The sequence below is a fragment of the Lactuca sativa genome, chromosome 5, assembly GCF_002870075.4.
Source record: "Lactuca sativa cultivar Salinas chromosome 5, Lsat_Salinas_v11, whole genome shotgun sequence".
Classification (NCBI taxonomy): domain Eukaryota; kingdom Viridiplantae; phylum Streptophyta; class Magnoliopsida; order Asterales; family Asteraceae; genus Lactuca; species Lactuca sativa.
The window spans coordinates 79,266,617-79,288,023 of record NC_056627.2 but is presented as its reverse complement, the minus strand read 5'-3'; the positions used below and the strand labels follow the sequence as shown (position 1 = coordinate 79,288,023).

General features: G+C 38.1%; 1 protein-coding gene and 1 non-coding gene across 2 annotated transcripts; both read left to right on the top strand.

Moving 5' to 3' along the window:
• Window positions 1–2,885: 2,885 nt before the first annotated feature.
• Window positions 2,886–2,992, top strand: LOC111885876 (small nucleolar RNA R71). Its single transcript, XR_002848248.1, has one exon. It is a non-coding gene; the product is annotated as a small nucleolar RNA R71 (small nucleolar RNA).
• A 4,140-nt stretch (window positions 2,993–7,132) lies between these two features.
• Window positions 7,133–12,518, top strand: LOC111885861 (phospho-2-dehydro-3-deoxyheptonate aldolase 2, chloroplastic). Its single transcript, XM_023882087.3, has 5 exons — window positions 7,133–7,782; window positions 8,255–8,532; window positions 9,536–9,812; window positions 10,547–10,792; window positions 12,122–12,518. Exons 1-5 carry the CDS (start codon window positions 7,279–7,281, stop codon window positions 12,383–12,385), a joined length of 1,569 nt encoding a protein of 522 aa, XP_023737855.1. The 5' UTR covers window positions 7,133–7,278; the 3' UTR covers window positions 12,386–12,518.
• Window positions 12,519–21,407: the final 8,889 nt, after the last annotated feature.

Here is a 21,407-nt window from a genome sequence, read left to right as displayed (position 1 = left end):
AAAAACACGGAAAAAACAGCTAAAACAAATATCCACAAATTAAACATAGAAGAAAAATGAATTTTGTTCAACCCCAAAATTCACGTCGTGAGTTCGCAACCGCAGAAGGCAGAATCGTACCCATCGGGGAGAAATCTAGTCAAAATATCCTTGGGTTTTACTCCTATACTACTTCCAAACACTTAGCATGAACATTCAAAGGTTAATACGAACTATAAAGAATTAATTTCTTCATTTAACAAACCCTAACCCTAAGTTCCTCTACTAGAGCAAAAATTAAACTTAATAATCAATAATTAGTACCTTTGTTGGAAGTATTACGTAAGCACAAGGAAGATTAGTGGATTTGTCGGCTAAAATCGCAGCAATGGGGACCAAGGGGGGACCAATTTCTGCTTCCACTTTGTGAACAATAAACAATTGAAAGGGTTTAGTGGTTTACAGGGACTTATTATGTGGTCTCGTACTTTTAATAATTCACGTCGTGAATTCTGTAAGATTCAAGTCGTGAATAGTGTCTGGGCTTAAGTTTGGGCCATGTACTCACGGACTGATCTTGGGCTTGCCAGTCTAATGGGTTAAGCCATATCATGGATTATGTGTCCGGTTCATTCACAATTCACGTCATGAACGGCTAACTATTCACGTCGTGAATTAAGTCTGGAAAATCAACTGTTGACTTTGAACTAAGTTCTCAATTATTACTACTTCCGTTTTAAGGTCCCTACATTTTGTTCTAATAGAGTTGGAGGACTTGATCTAAGTTTTTAAAACTAAAATGCAAAAAGAAAAAGAAAAAAAAATTTCAAACCAAACTCGGGTTGCCTCCCGAGAAGCGCTTCTTTTTCTTGGAGTCTTGAGCTGGACTCCGTGCCTCCTACGTTGAGTCCTCGGAAGAATCCACCACTAGGATCTTTTGTTCCTTGAATCGCCTCTTGTAAGCTTGAACTCGCCTTTTATATGCCTTCTTTGAATTTTCTTTTTTAACTTTCTCCTCTTCTTCAAGCTTGCGTTTTGTGCCCTTAGTTTCTTCCTTGCAGCTCATCGCATCCTCCTCTTCTTTCACCACCGGCTTTGTCACTCTTGAAGTGACCTCCTCTTCATCATTTGTCATCTCCTCATCTTCTTTACTCACCCAATAAGGTGGACTTTTGTAAGCTATGACTTCAACCAAAAATGGAACAGATGCTCTAGGTTTTGTTCTTTTGACTTGATGAACTGCCTTGATCTCTTCTTCCATAAGCTTCTCCAGTTCTTCTAGTTCATTTTCTTTGTTAATTGTGAACACCTCTTCTTGAACATGTTCCTTTGGGAAGCCATCTTCTATCCCAAAAACTTCTTTTTCATCTCCAACTCTCAAGGTGAGCTTAGACTCGCAGATATCAACAAGGACTCCAGCAGTGTTAAGCAATGGCCGACCAAGGATTATTGGAACATCCGGATCTTCTTTCATGTCTAAGACTACAAAGTCTATTGGAAAAACAAAATTTCCAATTTTCACCAAAATATCCTCCACGATGCCGCGGGGTTGTGTCATCGAACGATTCGCCATGTGAATCTTCATTTTTGTAGCCTTCATCTTCTGAATCTCTAATTTTTGATAAAATGAAAAAGGCATTAGATTAATGCTAGCCCCAGAATCGGCTAAAGCATTAACCTTCATTTTATTCCCAAACTCACATGGAAGAGTGAGGAGTCCAGGATCCCCCATCTTTTCTGGTGTTTCTCCTAACACAGCTTTTAAAGTTTGTTCACTTAGAATCACTGTAGACTGCTTCTTTAATTGCCTTCGAGTGTCTATCAAGTCTTGCAGTAATTTTTTATGCTCGGGAGTTTTGGATAAAGACTCGACAAAGGGAGTATTAATCGGGATCCCCTTCACATGCTTGACAAAATCTCTATGCTCTCTCTCAAGTGGACTAAGGGTAGCTTGGGAAGGAAAAGGCAAAGGCGGCTAATAAACCGAACTAACTGCAGAATTTTGCTGTTCATGACGGGCCCACGTCGTGAACATATAAGGTTCACGTCGTGAATTCTGGAACTCAGCAGCTTCATGATTTTCGAGCTTGATCTTCTTCATCTTTTGATCGGGCTTCTGTGGTTCTTCTTCCAATGCTTCCAGGAACTCCGAGATGGCTTCTTCTTCGGTGTCTATGGCCATTACATGAGATTGGGTCTTCGTTTCGGTATTTTTCGGGGATAACTTCTCATGAACTAGAGTGGCTAGTTGACCAAATTGTATTTCAAGGTTATGGATGGAGGCTTGCTGATTCTTTATCAAAGTTTGTTGTTCCAGAATGGCAGAATCAGTGGCATCGTGTCTCTTTTCCGAAGCTTCCATAAACTTCATTAAAATGGTCTCTAGGTCGGGTTTCTTCTCGGCTGGTGGTTGCTCCTTTTGATAAAGGCCTCGACCTGTCTGCCTATACTTCTCTTCTTTTTGCTTCTTATACTCCTCATATGGCAGCCACTCCTTCTTCGGTTTCCTCCAATCCTCATCAAACTTATCCCCACTAGAGTAGCACACTTGAACCTTTCTGTTCTCATATTCATCTGCATTGCAGTCCTTTGTCAAGTGTGGACCACTGCATCTCTCGCAACCCACTCTTATGGCATGTATCGACTGGTCCATCTGTGTTATCCTGCGGTCCATATTATTTAGCATGGCCATGACCGCTGCTATTTCTTCAGTTTGGGACCCTCCTCCGCCTTTGATTCCTTCTTGTCTCGGGTTGTGGTATTCGCGAGAATGCTTCGCGAATTCTTCAATTAGCTCCTTGACCTCCCTTGGATTTTTCTTTGTCAAAGGTCCTTGAGAATCAAGGAGTTGTCTTGTCATCACGTTGACCCCATCATAAAAGATTGACATCTCTTGTTGCACATTTAGATCATGTTGAGGGCAATTTCTGAGCAAGCCCTTGTACCACTCCCATGCTTCGTATACTAACTCCCCCAGCTGTTGCTCAAAGTTGGCTATTGCCTTCTTGAGTTTGGCTATCTTGGATGGCGGGCAAAACTGGTCCAGGAATTTCTCACGTATTTGTGCCAAAGTGGTGATTGTACCCGGTGGGAGTGCTTTTAACCACTCCTTAGCAGCTCCTTTGAAAGTGATGGGAAGCATCCTAAGCAAGACTGTGTTTCTGTTGACATTTGGGACATTGAAGTAGTCTACAATGTCATTGACTTCATCTAGATGCTTAAAAGCTTCCTCATGATCTTTCCCGAAAAATGGGATGTCCTTTAGGGCAGTCAATATGTGTCCCTTTAGCTCGAATGTGGCAGTGGCAGGTATTGCGGGTTGGACTAAACCGGGACCCACATCTTCTCGGATCCGCTTCTTATAAGCTCCCATGGACATTTCTTCAATTGCTGCCATCTCGTTCCTTGGCTCGTTCTCAGGTTCGCTCGTGTGTTCTTCAAATTCCGGCTCGGTATCGTATTCGGACTCGGTTTGGACGGGTGTCTGATCCAAGTGCTCAATATTGCTCTTGTGCCTCACGGATGAACTTAACTCTCCTGTCTTCTTTCCCGACTTCCTTGAAAAAGTTTACTTCAATTCTTGCAAGGGCGTCTTTTTCTTGTGAATTGCAGACTCGGGATCTTCAAGTGGTGGCACCAAGGGTGTGTTTGAGCCTTTAGTCATGAACTCCTGCAACTAGCTAAACTAAAAACGTAAAACTGGACTAAAATAAGAAAAACTAAAAACTGAAATCTCAGCTTTCACGTCGTGAGTTTATTAAAACTCACGTCGTGAACTCTGTGACAGAAACAGAAAAAAATAAACTACTAAGCTAGCAAAAATAAATAACCAATTAACCTTTTTGCATATTTTATTCCACAAAAAGGGGCGATTAATCTGATGCAACTAAATAAACTAATAATCTAAGCCGTTCCCTGGCAACGACGCCAAAAACTTGATGTGCACAAAAGTACTCACTAATTTTAATATTTATAACCTAACAAACTCAACTAACTATGCACTTATAGGCAGTGTACCTAGTCAGATTACAGTATAGCTTGGGTAAGTCGGGTGTCGATCACAGGGAACGGTGTTACTAATTAATTTACTTACTATTAAATTAACCTAATTTTTAACAAGTTTAAAGGGGGTTTTACCTGATTTTACAAGATCAGATGAACTTAAATTCAAATTCAATAATTAAAAACACACACTCTTGTTTAGTTTGAATCTACTTCTCCCTTATGGCTAGCTAATGATTACGGATTATTAAGTTGGTTTTTTTGTTGTATTAGTAATTTAGTTCTAACTTTACCAATAATTAACTAATTCATGTCAAACCATGTATGTTCACACATAATTAACACATAACTAATTATGAATGTAAATATGCTATGTAAGATTTGTTATATAAACGCAATTATGATCACAATACACGTTCTCTAGCACAGCTAAGCTTATTTATTCTAATTACTAACTAAGATTGGTCAATCCTAGCTCTAACAATCCAATGTTCACTAAATCATTAGGTAAACAGGTTCATGCAGTTTAATGGTCACTAAGCTACACAGAACATGCAATCAAGCAATTAGATAAACAAACAGTAGCATGCTAGGTTATACAAATCAAACACAAGCAATTTTTACCAACTAAACTTAATCCATAAACATATAACTATTCATAAGTTTAAAGCTTCATCTAGCTAAACAAGAGTAGCTAGATTCAGCTGCTCATCATAGCAACTAAACCAACACAGCTAAAAATAATGAAAGACGTGTTCTTATTTAACCAAAATAGAAACCTTTATTCTTTTTGATGTTGAAAACCTTCTTCCAGAACCTTTCTTTCGCTCCAAATCGTCTTTTGGAACTCCTTCCTTCTGCCCAAGGGTGCCTCTATTCGTAATGGTCAAGGATTTATATAGTTGCTGATATCCATAAATTCTTGTCGTGAATAGTAAGAAATTCACGTCGTGAGTTGTAGATAACCGTGCCCGTCAAGGATTCCTTCACCCGCGTACATATCTTCTAGAACCAACGATTCACGTCGTGAATCCTTTAAGTCTTACGTCGTGAATAGTCTTTTTACTTCACTTTTACTCTTTTAATTCCCAAAGTTTCTTTCTTTAACGCTTTCAGTCCCCTTTTCTTCAAAATGTCTTCTTTTTGGCTGTAAATAACATTTAAGCTCATAAGTACCATTATTCTAAATAAATTACCGACTTTTTAATAAAAATGTACTTAAATATTGCCTAAAAATAAGTATAAATATGGCAATATCACTCGTCACCACATTAGGTGTCGTGCGAGCCTCCTCGGATGTCAGCTGAAAAACCCTACTCTTCACCATAGGCGCATCCGCCTTGCCCCGATGGCTATTAGTGATCCTCAATGTCGCTGGACCGGGTGCTACCATTGGTCCCACTGCTGTCAAACTCGGACAATGGGCCTTCTTGTGGCCCCTTTGATTGCAATGGAAGAAAATCAGATCAGATACTGGGGTGGTGGTAGTAGTAGTAGCAGTAATATCCCTGCTAATATGACCCGTCTGATCGTACTTGAAGCAGTCATAACCACCCACCCTGCACGCTCGATCGTGCATCTTACCGCAGTTGCCATAGCTGCTCCGACCCTGTTGGCCTCTCGACTTGGAATCAAATACCTTAGGCCTCTTGCCCGAACCCCCTGAAACCTGAGTCTGAAATGGCTTCCTCTTCCTCTCCATCTCAAGATCAATCTCCTTCTTTCTGGCTCTCGCTATCATATCCTCCAGTGTCCTTCAACCGGATCAGCTCACAAATTGTTGAATATCACTCCTCAACATCTCATGGTATCTCGCCTTCTTCATATCCTTGTCTGCCACAGACTGCGGAACCAATAACGCCCTCTATTGGAACATCTTGGTGATCTCAGCCACCGTCTCAGTAGTCTGGAGAAGGTCCTAGAACTCCCTCACCAGCGGCTGCACCTTAATCACTGGCTTGGACTCAACTCGGAATCTAGTTACGAAGTCGTCCTATGTCATCGAATCACTAATCTCATCACCAACGGAGCGCCCAAAGTCCTTCCACTAGTCTCAAGCGCCCAAAAATGGTAATTTTTCTGTTAAAGAAGCAGTTAAGGAACAACGAAAAGTGCTTGGTTAACACTCTTAGGTGTTATCTATAAGGGAAAAACTAGTTTAGATGAACAAAAAAGTTAATATTATACAAGGAGGTTTTTGCTATGAGAAATCATTAAGGTTAGGTGCACAAAGCCTAATAGTTACTAGATCAACTCATTATACATTATACATGACCCAAAAGACACATCATAGATCTTTGATAGATGGAGTTTTGATCACTAACTTGGTGAGATATAAGTTAAGTGAATAGGTTGAACTCATGAAGCTGATTGAGAACTACATGGGGCTACTTTACAACAAGATGAGAACTTTACTGTCATAACTTATTGTAAAGGGTTGTAACATGGATACCATCAACTTTCACTAGTCCAACTATGATTGATACAAGTTTCACAAACCGCAATGTGAAGATACTATTGCAAATAAAAGTTGAAAACAAAATATCTCTTTGATGATGTTAGAGTCTTACATCAACAAGTGACAACCACATCTTATGTTAAGGTCTCACATATCTCTTCATATTAAACGACTCCACACATATCACCTGGTATATCAGTCACAAGCTAGTATCATGAGGGATCAACACACATATAGTCTAAACGTCTAATCTCATCGAGCCTTCAATTTATGGGGCATGTCAAATTTCAAACATCGACTAGAGTGCTTCTATATATATGATGGAACCCCACATCGTTCTTTAAAGAATCTCACGGACAATGTTATCATGGTTAAAGACACAAGTAAGATCTACACAAGAGGTACATAGAGCTTAATAAAAACCTGGTAACAAGAAGAATCAAAAGTGTGAAGTGTATGAGATTGAATTGTTGGTTTTTGCAATGTTAATATAAAACGGGTTACTATTTAAAAAAGATAGTTTTTACTCCGAGATATCGACCAAATTTGAAGGAGACGTGTAGTTTTACTAATTTTAATTGTAGAATGCTTAGTCAATGACCACATATCTAGATCCAACTCCTATTCCCATGTGTAGTATAATTAAATAGAATTTCACCATCCCACCAGATTTGTCCCCACTCAATTGCAGCCATGGCTACCTACCCCAAAGCTCAATTTGACCCTTCTAAATCTCACCAACTCTTCCCTTGTATATAACTCATGTTCTTGCCCTCTCACAAACACAAGCACAAACACAAACACACCAACCTCGGGTAGTGATAAAGAAAGAGAGAACAATGGCACTTTCAAACTCCTCCACTCTATCTTCCAAATCGCTCATTCAAACCTACCTTTCTCCCCACCAATCTCACCAACCAAGTTTCTCTCTCCTTCCAGCCAACAACTCCTACCGGAAACCAGAACCCATCTCCGCCGTTCACGCTGCAGAGCCTGCCAAGAGCGTTACGAAAACCCCATCTCCGCCTGCGCCGACAAGATGGAGCATTGACAGTTGGAAATCTAAGAAAGCTTTACAGCTTCCGGAATACCCTAATGAAGCCAGTCTCGCCGCTGTTCTTAAAACCCTTGAAGACTTTCCTCCGATCGTGTTCGCCGGAGAGGCCAGGCACTTGGAGGAGCGCCTTGCCGATGCTGCCGTGGGGAAAGCGTTCTTGTTGCAAGGAGGTGATTGCGCCGAGAGTTTCAAAGAGTTCAGTGCTAATAATATTCGTGATACTTTCAGATTGCTTCTGCAGATGAGTGTTGTTCTGATGTTTGGTGGACAGATGCCAATAATTAAGGTAACCATGATAATTCATCATCTCTGTTGACACGTTTGCTTTATAATTAATCATGAATCGTACTCTTGAATCTAGCTTCTACTTTATGATAAACTGGTTGATTCGTTTTACCTTGTCTTTTTGTGGAATTCAAAACAAATTCTAGTTTATTCCTCTTGATAGATGCACTTGTTATCTTTTTGGATTCTTGTATACTCTTGAACATATTATTTATAAAAAATTAGGCTCTAATTTCTACAAATTTGTTTGGAATAACGTGACAATCTATCAATCAAGATTCACAAGCTTTCTTCCAAAGAAGTTTCTTTGTTCCATTGTTGTGAACTTTCGTAATAGACATGACAAGTTTATTGAAACAATTTCATTAAAGATTAACCAAGTTTCACAATAGTTTCTTGATTAAAAACTTGTCATTTAAATGAGATTGGAGATGTATAATATGATCTTTACATGATGAATTGCTTTTTTTTAGGTTGGAAGAATGGCTGGTCAGTTTGCAAAGCCAAGATCAGATGCATATGAGGAGAAAGATGGGGTAAAGCTTCCAAGTTACAAAGGGGACAACATCAATGGTGATGCTTTTAATGAGAAATCAAGAATTCCAGACCCTGAAAGGATGATTAGAGCATATTGTCAAGCTGCAGCTACTCTTAATCTTCTTAGGGCATTTGCCACTGGAGGTTATGCTGCAATGCAAAGAGTCACTCAGTGGAATCTTGATTTTGTTGCAAATAGTGAGCAGGGTGACAGGTATGGAAAGGAGAAAATAGTAAATTGCTTTTAGTTAATTTAAGGGTTAAATATGGATTTATGCAACAAAGTTCCACCTTTTTATCAATTTATGCAACAAAGTTTCAGTTTTTTCTCAGTTTATGCAATAAAGTTTCACCTTTTTATCAATTTGTGCAACAAAGTTCCACCTTTTTCTCAATTTATGCAACAAAGTTTCACTTTTTTCTCAGTTTATGCAATAAAGTTTCACCTTTTATCAATTTATGCAACAAAGTTCCACCTTTTTCTCAATTTATGCAACAAAGTTTCACTTTTTTATCAATTTATGCAACAAAGATTCATTTTTTCTCAATTCATGCAACAAAGTTTCACCTTTTTTCTCAATTTATGCAAAAAAGTTTCACCTTTTTCTCAATTTATGCAACAAAGTTGTTTTTTTAAGGACCAAAAGATGCAGTATTTTAAGCAGGAACTCGTAAAATATTGCATCTTTTGACCCTAAAGTGAAATGGTGTTGGCATATACTTCAATAAAAAAACGAATTTGTTGCATAAATTGGGAGAACGTGAAACTTTGTTGGATAAACATGCATTTAACCCTAAGTTCAATTCATTTGCATATGCTTTTAATCATTGTTTGGTATTCAAATTGTACTCCCTCATTTACATTTTGATTTTTGAGGTCATAAACATTTTGCTAAATATTGGACAAAATCCCCATTTACTTGGATTTTCATTGCAAACAAACCATTATGCTTGCACTAATGAAATAAAATAAAACCACTTGTAAGGATGAACAATTTGGAGTTTTTAAAGAAATGTAAGTGGCACTTTTGTCCAAAATTGCTCATTGTTGGAAAGATATTCTCTTTGGCTTTATTAACAAAACCACGTTTTAAACTTTTTAATGGCATTTCTATAATTAGGTAAATTTTTCAAAGTGGAAACAAAAGTAAGATGCTATCTATAAATAATAAATGAAAGTAAAGTACATTGCTATTTTTTTTGTTGAAATAAAATAGGTATCAGGAGCTTGCACACCGTGTGGATGAGGCTTTGGGATTTATGTCTGCTGCTGGGTTGACCATTGACCACCCTATCATGGCAACAACCGATTTTTGGACATCTCATGAATGTTTGCTTTTGCCTTATGAACAATCGCTTACTAGGCTTGATACTACTTCTGGCCTTTACTATGATTGCTCCGCCCACATGGTTTGGGTTGGGGAACGTACCCGCCAGCTGGACGGGGCCCACGTTGAGTTCCTACGTGGCGTTGCTAATCCACTTGGCATCAAGGTATTGGATATTCAATATTGCTAATCATCATCATATCATATATTTATCTCCTTATTTAGACATGAATGTCAAACAAACCCTTTTAATTTTAGGGTTAATCTCATAAAAGACTTTATATTTTGTGTTTTTTCTGATCTAACCCTTTTAGACATTTTTTTCCCAAAAAAAAAAAATTGACAAAGTTGAGGGTGTATTTGGAAGCATGTAGAAGGTTGAGGTTTTTTTTTTTTTTTTTTCGGAAAAAGACAAAGTTGATGGACTTTTTGGAAAACACAAAATATAAGGTCTTTTATGAGATTAACCCTAATTTCAAGGGTAAAATATAAAAGCGCACAGCGTATGCTCACTGTTTATCAATTTAGACACTTGACTATTTTTGTGTAGTGATCAAAGCATTATGTTTTTTCTAACTGTTTAAAAGGAGCATTTTCTCAGCTACCTGGGTTTTGATAGGGGTAAAACCGTAAAATACAAACTAGTTTCATTCATCATCTTATCAATTTAGCTACTCAACTATATTTTTATAATAATAGTTTAGTAGCTACATAGCTAAAAATCAATAGTTCAGTGGCTAAATCGATAAATTAATGAAAGCATCAATCAAACGTTACCTTGTAACTTGGAAAAATGGTAATGGTTAAATTACAAGTTGCTTATTTGTTGTCAAGTGTAACGTTTTTTTGGTATTTTACAAATTTGGTGTCTAAAAATGTAATTTTTTTTTTGTTTTTCAGGTGAGTCAAAAGATGGATCCAAATGAGCTAGTTAAGCTTGTTGACATACTAAACCCTAATAACAAACCAGGAAGAATTACAGTTATTGTAAGAATGGGAGCTGAAAACATGAGAGTGAAGCTTTCACCATTGATAAAAGCAGTGAGACAAGCTGGACAAGTTGTGACTTGGGTTTGTGATCCAATGCATGGAAACACCATAAAAGCTCCATCTGGCCTTAAAACACGCCCCTTTGATTCCATTTTGGTAACAATTCTCATCATTTTATAAATTTTAATCGCTATTATTAATTGTTTTTAAGTGAAAAACAGTATACGAATAGGTATAAATATTATCATGTTACTACTACACTTGTAGTATTTTTAAATAGGGAAATCTCTGATAAAGTTCCAGTATTTTGGGCGAGTTTACGGTTTAATCCTAATATTTGTTTTTTTGAGCAGAAAAGTCCCGATTATCTAAATTGATACGATAATCTGTCATTTTCTGTTGAAAAAAAATAAGGACTGTTTCGTTAATTTGGGCGAAGTATAAAATAATCAGGACTTTTCTGTTCAAAAATTAAAAATTGGGAATAAACCGCAAACTGACCCAAAATATTGGGACTTTATCTGGGATTTCGCAAGAAAAAATGAAATTGATTTGTAATTTTGCTAAGAATTTGTTTAAAATCAAGGATTATCTTTTGTGTTTTTCCGGATTGAACCTCAAATTTATTTTTTTTGCCTGAAAAAGACTTTGTATTTTTTCATTTTTTTCCGATCTCGCCCTTTTAGTTGTTTTTTTTTCCAAAATAATTGTAAAATGCGAGTTTTTTTTTTTGAGAAAAACTATAGAAGTTGAGGGTTTATTTGGAAGTAGTTAGAAGGTTGAGGGTTTATTTCAGAAAAAAGACAAAGTTGAGGGTTTTTATGGAAAAAATGAAAAAATATAAGGTTTTTTTGAGGCAAAAAATAAAGTCAAGTCTTTTATGAGATTAACCTAAAATATCAAAGCAGCGACTTTCTGGTCAACAAGGAGTCAAGGAGTAACCTTCTGGGAAATGGAATATTAAAAATGAAAATGACCTTTGTGGATTTTCTTTATTGTTTCATATATAAGGGGTAAAATTGGTATTACCAAAGGAGATGGAAATTTGATAAGCTCTATGAAAAAAAAAATCAAGGGTATATTCTTGATACTTGATAGGATATCTAAATTCCTTGAATGGAGTCTGAATTCTTTGTCGCTTTATGTCAAAAAGTATGACTGAAAAGTCAAAAAGACTATCATGTCCTTTCCCACTACTAGTGTTGGTAGTTGGCAACTTGACGTATAAACTAAAGATAAAACAAAGAAAAGTACACTTGTGTTTTCCTCATTTTTTTGTCGATTTATTTTCTTTAGTAATAAATCCATTGTACTTTTTTTGACCAATTAAAAAACCATTTTTCCTTGTTACCTAATTCTGATATTTTTGACCAATTACAATACCACAAATTATTTTTTTATCGTTTTATCGATTTACTTATCAAGTAAAAAATGTAACGATTTTTTTTAAGTAAAAAATGTAACGATTTTTTTTTGTGGAAACAGGCGGAAGTGAGAGCTTTCTTTGATGTTCATGAGCAAGAAGGGAGTCATCCAGGTGGCATTCATTTGGAGATGACAGGTCAGAATGTGACAGAGTGTGTTGGTGGGTCCCGCACAGTGACATTTGATGATTTAAGCTCAAGATACCACACACATTGTGACCCAAGGCTAAATGCTTCTCAATCCCTTGAGTTATCTTTCATCATTGCAGAAAGGCTAAGGAAGAGAAGAATGGGATCCCAAAACTCCCTTTCTTTGAAGTTTTAAAAAATTTTGGTGTTTGTTTGTTAAAGTTTGTGGGATTTTTATGTTGACATGTAGTTAAATTTTGGAAACAATAATAAATTATGACTTATGAGATTGCTTTCAATAAAATGGTTTTAAGTGGCTTATTTATTTAGTTTTTGATATCGTTTTTGGAATAGTTGCTCGTTCACTTTTATTTAGGGTTAAGCATAAGAAAGTGTTAATGTCGTAAATGACAACTGATAATATTTAGTTTGCTGTTTAGGTCATTTGTCTTTTAATTGTATCGGATAGTTTATATTTTGGGTTAAGATCATACCATTGGTGTGGATATTAAAACAGTTATATTGGATACTATAGCGTCACATAGATATAAATGAACAAATTATAACTTTCTAGATGAAGTCCACATAAAATTTAGTACAAAATTAGAAGTACGCATAAAATTTAGTACAAAATTATAAGGTTAAAATCCATTTTAATAGGTAATAAAAACCCAAAAAACCATTTTTCCTAGTTACCCAATTCTGATGTTAGGACAACATATAAAAAAACACATCTTTTCATCGTTTTATCGTTTTAACTACTAAACTCTTATTATAAAAGTAACAAATAATAATAATATTTTATTGGCTAAATTCGATATAATGAGTTAGTTTTCATCATTTTATCGTTTTAACTACTAAACTCTTATTATAAAAGTAACAAATAATAATAATATTTTATTGGCTAAATTCGATATAATGAGTTAGTTTTCATCATTTTATCATTTTAACTACTAAACTATTATTATAAAAGTAACAAATAATAATAATATTTTATTGGCTAAATTCGATATAATGAGTTAGTTTTCATCATTTTATCATTTTAACTACTAAACTATTATTATAAAAGTAACAAATAATAATAATATTTTATTGGCTAAATTCGATATAATTAGTTAGTGTTGGTGAAAAGTTAGGACTAACTTTCACTTTTGTATTAAGTTGTTATATCTGTAAAAACGAAACAACACTGTATTATTAAATCATGGAATGTAATGATTTTATCTCGATGAAAGTCCACAAAATTTAGTACCAAATTATACCGTTAAAATCCATCTTAATAGGTAATAAAAACACAAAAGATTATCTAACGATGAGTCATGAGTGATCTAAAGAGCAAATTAAACTCTAAATTCTAAAAAATTATTGGTTTTTATTTTATGACATTAAGAATATATTTTTGTTGATTTTTAATATAGGATTATATTTTACTTTTTTCTATTATGATATTGGGTTTTGAAACATATAATACATAATAGCAATATTATTTAAATTTAAAATAATTTTATATTTATTGTCGTTATTAGGTGGAATTTTTTAAGGCTGATATTTTGAGAAACAATATATTAAAAGTATAATATTATAAGTTTGAGTAGATTTTTCAATGAATGATATCAATATTATAATAGAATGAGTTAGAAATTGGATATTATGTGATAGACAATGGTTTATTAGGAATAGGTGGGCAGCACACATCAATTTTATGGGCCTATTCAAAAAGGTGTTGGGCTACGGAGACCGAATGTCATGTTGGCATGATAGTGACTGCTCAACAGAAACCGTGCCCCTTTATCAGCAAACTAGGCGTATTTTGCCATTTTGGTGCGTTGTGCCGTTGTGCGTATCACAAATATACAATTAAATAATTATTAAGAAAATATTTAATAAATATTATAAACTTTATGTTTCTATCAATATTTTTTGGTCACTTTATAGTATTAATTTACGCTACAGATTATATATATATATATATATATATATATATATATATATATATATATATATATATATATATATATATATATATATATATATATATATATATATATATATATATATATGAGGTCCGATTTCAGTAAGAACTCTTTTTTAATAAGGATATCTTAAAAATATTGAAAAAAAATTAAAAAAAAAATAAAATCATAAAATCGAGCATAGTAATATATCAAAGAGAAAAAAATTGGAAAAAAAATTAGATCATTAAAATTGAATCATGGATCACAAAAAATGAATCATAGATCATAAAAATGATTCATGCTTCAATTTTAATGATCAAAATTTTTATTTCCAATTTTTTTCTCAGATATAGTATTGTTCTTGATTTTATGATTTGTACTTTTTTTAAAATTTTTTAAAGATGTCTTTACGATTCCTCACCGAATTTTTTTTTTCACCCGATCATATCTCTATTTATATTAGGGGTGAGCATGATGCGGTTTGGTGCGACTTTTGTATAAAACCGCAACCGCAACCGCAAATTGTGATTTTGATTCGGTTTGATTTTGCGGTTATTTCGGTGCGGTTTCGGTTTTTAACCAAAAAATGAGGTGGTGTGGTTTTTCGGTTAAAGGGTGCGGTTTTTCATGTTCAAAACAAAAAATTTATTCGACTTTCATTTATTTCTAGATTTTCATTGCAAATAAATCACAATTTTGGTCCATTTTTATTCTTTGAAGTTGCATTTTATTATGTTATATCGAATTAATTTCGTTCAAACAATTAACAATATGTCTAACACTTACTAACAACCATGTACACACCAAAAACTAAACAATAAAAATCGTAAGATGATAAAATTGATAAATTTCCACAATGAAAGTTGCGCATTCCTTCGATTAGTTAATTTATTTTTATTAATTAAATATAATTATTATAAATATTTAAATAATATATTAAATTATGCGGTTTGCGGTTATTTCGATTAATTTGGTGCGGTTACTAAACATAAAACCAAACCACACCGTAATTTTCCGGTTTTTCAAAATTAAAAACCGCACCATCGGTTTTTGTTTCGGTTTCGGTTATTCGGTTTCGGTAAATGCAGTTATTTCGGTTTTTATGGGTTTCGGTTCGGCATCTGCTCACCCGTAATTTATATAAGCCTAAATTACAAAACAATAAAAAACAATGTATCAATGTTTTCATGTTATCTAATCTAATTCAAACCTTATTTAGACTTTGTTTTTATAGTGTACCATAAGTATTATGAGTCTGCTATCCAATTTAATTAAAATATCTATAAAACTTTGTTTTTATAAAGATGGTGTGGCTTGCTGGTTTTTTACATAGCATCCAACTTTGAAGTTCCTTTGAATATAGATATGCTCAATTTTGTTTTATACCTCTGTATTTTTGTAACATCTAGATTCCCAGGTATATTAATTTAATCATTTATTTTTGAGTTTTATGGAAGGACTCGGCGAGTTGACGCTTAGACTCGCTGAGTAGGATCGCGAGTTCTTGACTAGATTAATGACCGGACTCGACGAGTCGATTCGTGGACTCGACGAGTCAGCGCTGTAAAGTGAAACCCTAATCCCCGGGCTTGGGAGCCTATTTAAGGACCTTCATGGCCCTCATTTGTGGCCACCTTGTTGCAGAGAAACCCTAGAGAGCAGAGAAAGTGAGTTTGAGGGCAAGATGAGGCTATTTCTTCATCTTTTGTGTGGTTTTGCTAGAGGAAGAAGAGATGATCCATCTAGAACGTGAAGGGAGCTTGGATTGGAGCTAATCATCGTGAGATACTGTCTTTGGAGGTAAAATTCTTTCCATTTCACGTTCATATGGTGGATTTCATAGTTTTAGGGTTTTTCCTCATGATTTTATGAGATCTAGTGAGCATAAGGTCCCCTTGGTATGAATAACATCAGATCTGGACCATCAGAGGTCCCTAGAGCCATTATCTTCCAGCTTTTTGCAAGCAAATAAGGAATTGGAGAATAGGTTGCCATTTTTAGCTTTATTTCTCCATTTGAGGCTTGATATGAGTTGCATGCACGCAAAGGTTGCACCTTTACGTGACTTTCGAGTGTTTAAAGGTTAGATCTATGAATTGGTTAAGCAAATTTGACCTCAGGAGGTTGTTTGAGCAAGTCCATGGAGGAAACTCGCCGAGTTCATATGTGGACTCGACGAGTTGGATCGGGTTGCCCCAAGGTCTGACTCCAGTGATGACCCGGTGAGTTGAGGGGTGACTCAGCGAGTTGAGGGAGGACCAGGGATGAAGAGGACATGCATGAACTCTCCGAGTCACATGAGTGCACATGGCGAGTCTGGTCAACATTGACCATTGACTTTTGTTGACTTTTAAGGTCTGGTCAACTTTAGTGTAACATCCAGATTCCCAGGTATATTATTTTATTCATTTATTTTTGGAGTTTGTGGAGGAACTCGGCGAGTTGGTGCCAAGACTCGCCGAGTAGGGTCGCGGATGTTCATCCGGGTTCACGTCCAGACTCGGCGAGTCCATGGGTGGACTCGGCGAGTCCACGCTGTTTAATGAAGCCCTAATTTCCAGGGTTTGGGACCTATTTAAAGGCCCTTATGGCTGTCAATAGCGGCTACCACACCCCAGAGAGAGACCTAGATTGTTTGTGAGGTAAAGAGTGGCCATTGTTGATCTTTTGTTGGTGTAAATTGAAGGAGAAGGTGATCAAGTCAAGAGAAGGCTGAAGGAAGTGCAAATCTAGTGATTTCAGAGTTCAAGGGCTTCATATTGAGGTATTCCTTCGGACTTTCCCTAGTTTTGGGTGGTTATTCATAGAGTTAGGGTTTTCAAACCCTTTGGAAGATGATTATGTAGAGTATTTGGTCCCTTCTCGAGTTAGTGCCTTGGATCTGGACTCAAAGAGGTCCAGAGACCTTAACCCCTGAAGCTTTATGAGTCATTTTGGGGTTAATGGACTTAGGTTGCCATTTTTAGGGCTAAATCACCATTTGACGCCATTTTGTTGATATATAAGCATCAAGATTCGAACTTTATGTGACATTCATGCTTGGGAAGGCCAGATCTATGGTTTAGGGGCACAGATCTGACCTCAGGAGGTCAATAGAGTTTGTGCATGGCATGAACTCGCCGAGTTGTTCTTGAGACTCGGCGAGTAGGGTTAGGGTTTCACGTAAATCACTCAGTGAGTAGACTTGCTGAGTTGGGGTATAACTTAGTGAGTCAGAAGAGGATTAGAGGACTGGAGTTCGAGGCGGTACTTGCCGAGTTGTTCTTGAGACTCGGCGAGTTGAGTCGGGGTGGCCCCGCGATTCATGCCAGGTGTGATTCGTCGAGCATAGGGAGGGACTCGACGTACCAAGCGGGACAAAGAGTTAGTGGACATGTGTGTACTCGCCGAGTCGCGAAAGTGCACTCGACGAGTTAGGTCAAAGTTTAACCGTTGACTTTTGTTGACTTTTAGGGTTTGGTCAACAATGGAGTCTTTGAGTCAAGAGAGGGGTAAAATAGTCTTTTACCCTTCTGAGGGTGCCAATAGAGGGTTGAGTCTAGTCTCGAGAGTTATATTTATGAGAGTATTTACTTTATGTGAATAGGCGGAGGCTAGGCAATATTTCTACCGAGTCAGAGATTTACCGAGACGTCTGTGGTGAGTCTTCTCACTATACTTTACCTAGTGTGGTAACAGAGTTATGTGACAGAGCATTTTAGAATTATATGCCAGTGTATTTGCCTGTTATTTATGTGTTTTGATTTATTGTGATATGTGATATGCATGATTCAGAGTTACAGAGTAAGGACCTTCGGGTCCATAGAGTTAGGGCCAGAGGGCCCACAGAGAGTTGGGTTGGAGGGCCCCACTGAGACACATTGACCAGAGGGTCGACAGAGTTATAGCCTTGAGTGGCTATTATGTGTTAGAGTGGTATTTTGGGGAACTCACTAAGCATTTATGCTTACAGTGTTATGTGTTATGTGTTTCAGGTACCAGTGATGATCGCGGGAAGGCGCCGACATGATTTGTACACACGCACATTGGAGTTTATATATTTTGATCTTGGGGTTTTGTACTGATACAATGTTGATACAAAGTTTTTATTTATGAATGAAAATGATATTTCATGGTTTTTAAAAGTGAAAAATTGTTCAAATTTTTACGGTGTTACAAGTTGGTATCAGAGCCTTGGTTTGAGGGATTCGGATGCATCTTCGGGCGTATCTGAACTCAAACTGAGGATTTGAGGAAAATTTTAATAATAAATTAAAATTTTTGAAAAAAAAGAGTAAAAAGAGTTTTGAGACAAACAGAGCAGAGCCGTGTGTACGATCAGCCTGCGCCTGAACGGTGATGTCCCAAAATACCCTTCTAATAAGTGTTATCAGATATGCTATATTATGCTATATGATGAATTACGATATGCATGCTAGAGTAGACTAGGTATTCTTATTAGGACTAGAGTGGCCTGATATATGATGCCTTAGTCTAGGGGTTTTGCTGCTAGAAATGCTTAAGAGTGTTTAGATAGCAGCGAGGTCCTTATGAGAGATTTGCTAGTGAGTAACACATGATAGAGAGAGTAGAGTACTTGGGATTTGGGTCTCAAGGAGGAGGACTTGGAATGAATGCTGATGCGGTATCGACGGTAGTATTGGGCCCGTACTACTGAAGATACCGGGTTGGTGCGCAGTCCAAGTAAGAATCCTTAGGGCACTAAGGAACAAGTAGGGTGGAGTTATCAAGTGTGATTATACTTGAAGGGGTCCCTAATATTCTTATGTTGTATTTCAGAGGGAGACCATGGTTGGGACACGCCACACACCAGAGGGCAGTAGTACGAGCGAGGCTGAGATCCGTAGGATCATTCAGGAGGAGGTGGCTGCGGCCATTAGGGCAGAGATACCAGAGATGTTCGGGTCTATCAAGACCACTCTGATTGAGACATTTGACGAGAGATACACTGCTCTTTCTGAGGCTGTTGTTGCTGCGGCCACTGCAGCTATAGCTGCGACGAGGCCGTAGGGTGGTGATGCGTTGCTGTTTCGCGAATTCAGCAACACGAAACCACCAGAGTTCGATGGGACCCAGGACCCGATTGCAGCAATGAGGTGGATATCAGACATTGAGGGGTGTTTCTTTACTTGCTCATCCCCTGAGCATTTGAGAGTTCGGTTCGCACTGAACCAACTTCGCTTGGGAGCGAAGGACTGGTGGAAGTTTATGACGGCGCACTACACGCCCGCTGAGCTTCCTGTAGTAACCTGGGAGAGGTTCAATGCTATGTTTCGAGATGAGTACGTTCCCTAGGTGGAGAGGGAGTGATTAGCACAGGAGTTTCTGACCCTCAAGCAGGGTACTAAGTTGGTTACAGCGATTACTCGGAAGTTTCATGAGAGGGCGATGTTCTGCCCAGAGCACGTGTCCTCCGAGCAGGCACGTATGAGCCGGTATTTGAGTGTGTTGAGGAGGGATATACGAGAGTTCGTGGCGAACTCATCGTAGCGGACATTTGCTGAGCTTCAGGCAAATGCCCGGAAGAGGGAAATAGAGTTGGAGACCCAAGCTAGGTAGGAGGCTGAGTCTCATGGAAAGGATCGGCGGTCGGCTCAGTCTCAGCCGGCAGCCAAGCGGGCTAAACCCGCTGATTCGAGATTTGGGAACCAGAAGCGCCGCACTTGTGGCAAGTACGGCAAGAGCCACAATGGGATATGCAGAGCGGGGTCTTGCTACAAGTGTGGCAAGGAGGGGCATATGGCCAAAGAATGCCCCAAAGGGGTTTCAGTTTGTTTTCACTGCAACCAGACCGGACACCGGAAGGCAGAGTGTCCACAGTAGCGAGGGTCAGCGTAGGGAGTATCTCCGGAATCGGCCCCTACTGCGGTGAGAGCTACGGATGTTCGGCCTGCGAAGGTCGAGGCACCAAAGGCATGAGGGAGAGCCTTCCAGTTGAATGCGGAGGAGGTCCGCGCAGCACCCGATGTCGTGGCCGGTATGTATTCTTTCATGTATTCTTTTGTATATTGAGATATTGTGCTTATATTATGTTATGCGTAGGTACTTTCCTTGTGAATTTTGTACCTGCTCTAGTGTTATTTGACTCGGGTGTGAGTCGATCTTTTGTATCGGTTGCTTTTAGCCGACACATCAGTATTAGTCGAGAGGCGTTGAGTCGGCCTCTGAGAGTTTCCATAGCGGATGAGAGAGCGGTGTATGCCACCGAGGTAATTCGAGGTTGTGTACTCGAGATTTTCGGGGTAGAGTTTCCGATGGATTTAGTCCCCATTGCGATGGGAGATGTCTGTGTCATCATGGGCATGGACTAGTTGAGCCGATTTGGAGCGATCATCGACTGCGAGCGACAGCTGGTGACCATGCGAGACCCTAGTGGGGGAGTTCTTACGGTGTACGGCGAGGGTACACGTTCCGGCTCAACATTTTGTTTAGCCGCCAGGGCGAGGCAGAGTCTTCAGCAGGGATGTAATGGATTTATAGCGTATGTGATGGACGTGAGGGTTGAATCAGAGAGACCGAGTTCAATGGAAGAGGTTCCGATAGTGCATGAGTTCCCGGATGTATTCCCGGAGGAGTTGCCGGGTGTGCCTCCCGAGAGGCAGGTGGAGTTCAGTATCGATTTGGTTCCGGGGGCTGCACCTATCGCCAAGGCGCCCTATCGCCTTGCGCCTCCAGAGATGCAGAAGTGGTCTTCGCAGCTTCCGGAGCTGCTGGGGAAGGGATTTATACGGCCGAACAGTTCGCCGTGGGGAGCACCTATCCTTTTCGTTAAGAAAAAGGATGGTTCACACCAGATGTGCATTGATTACCGGGAGTTGAACAAGTTGACGGTTAAGAACCGTTACCCGTTGCCGAGGATTGACGATTTGTTCGATTAGTTGCAGGGAGCATCTTGGTTCTCCAAGATCGATTTGAGGTATGGATATCATCAGGTGAGGGTGCGAGATGAGGATATCCAGAAGACAACTTTCAGAACTCGTTACGGGCATTAGGAGTTCGTGGTGATGCATTTTGGGCTCACCAATGCACCAGCAGTGTTCATGGACCTCATGAACAGGGTGTGCAGACCGATGTTGGATTGCTCGGTGATCATATTCATCGACGACATTTTGGTGTATTTGAGAGCTAGAGAGCAGCATGAGGAGCATTTGAGGGAGATCCTCGGGGTTTTGAGATCGGAGAGGCTTTATGCCAAATTCTCCAAATGTGATTTTTGGTTACGAGAAGTCCAGTTCCTAGGACATCCTGTTAACCAGAAAGGGA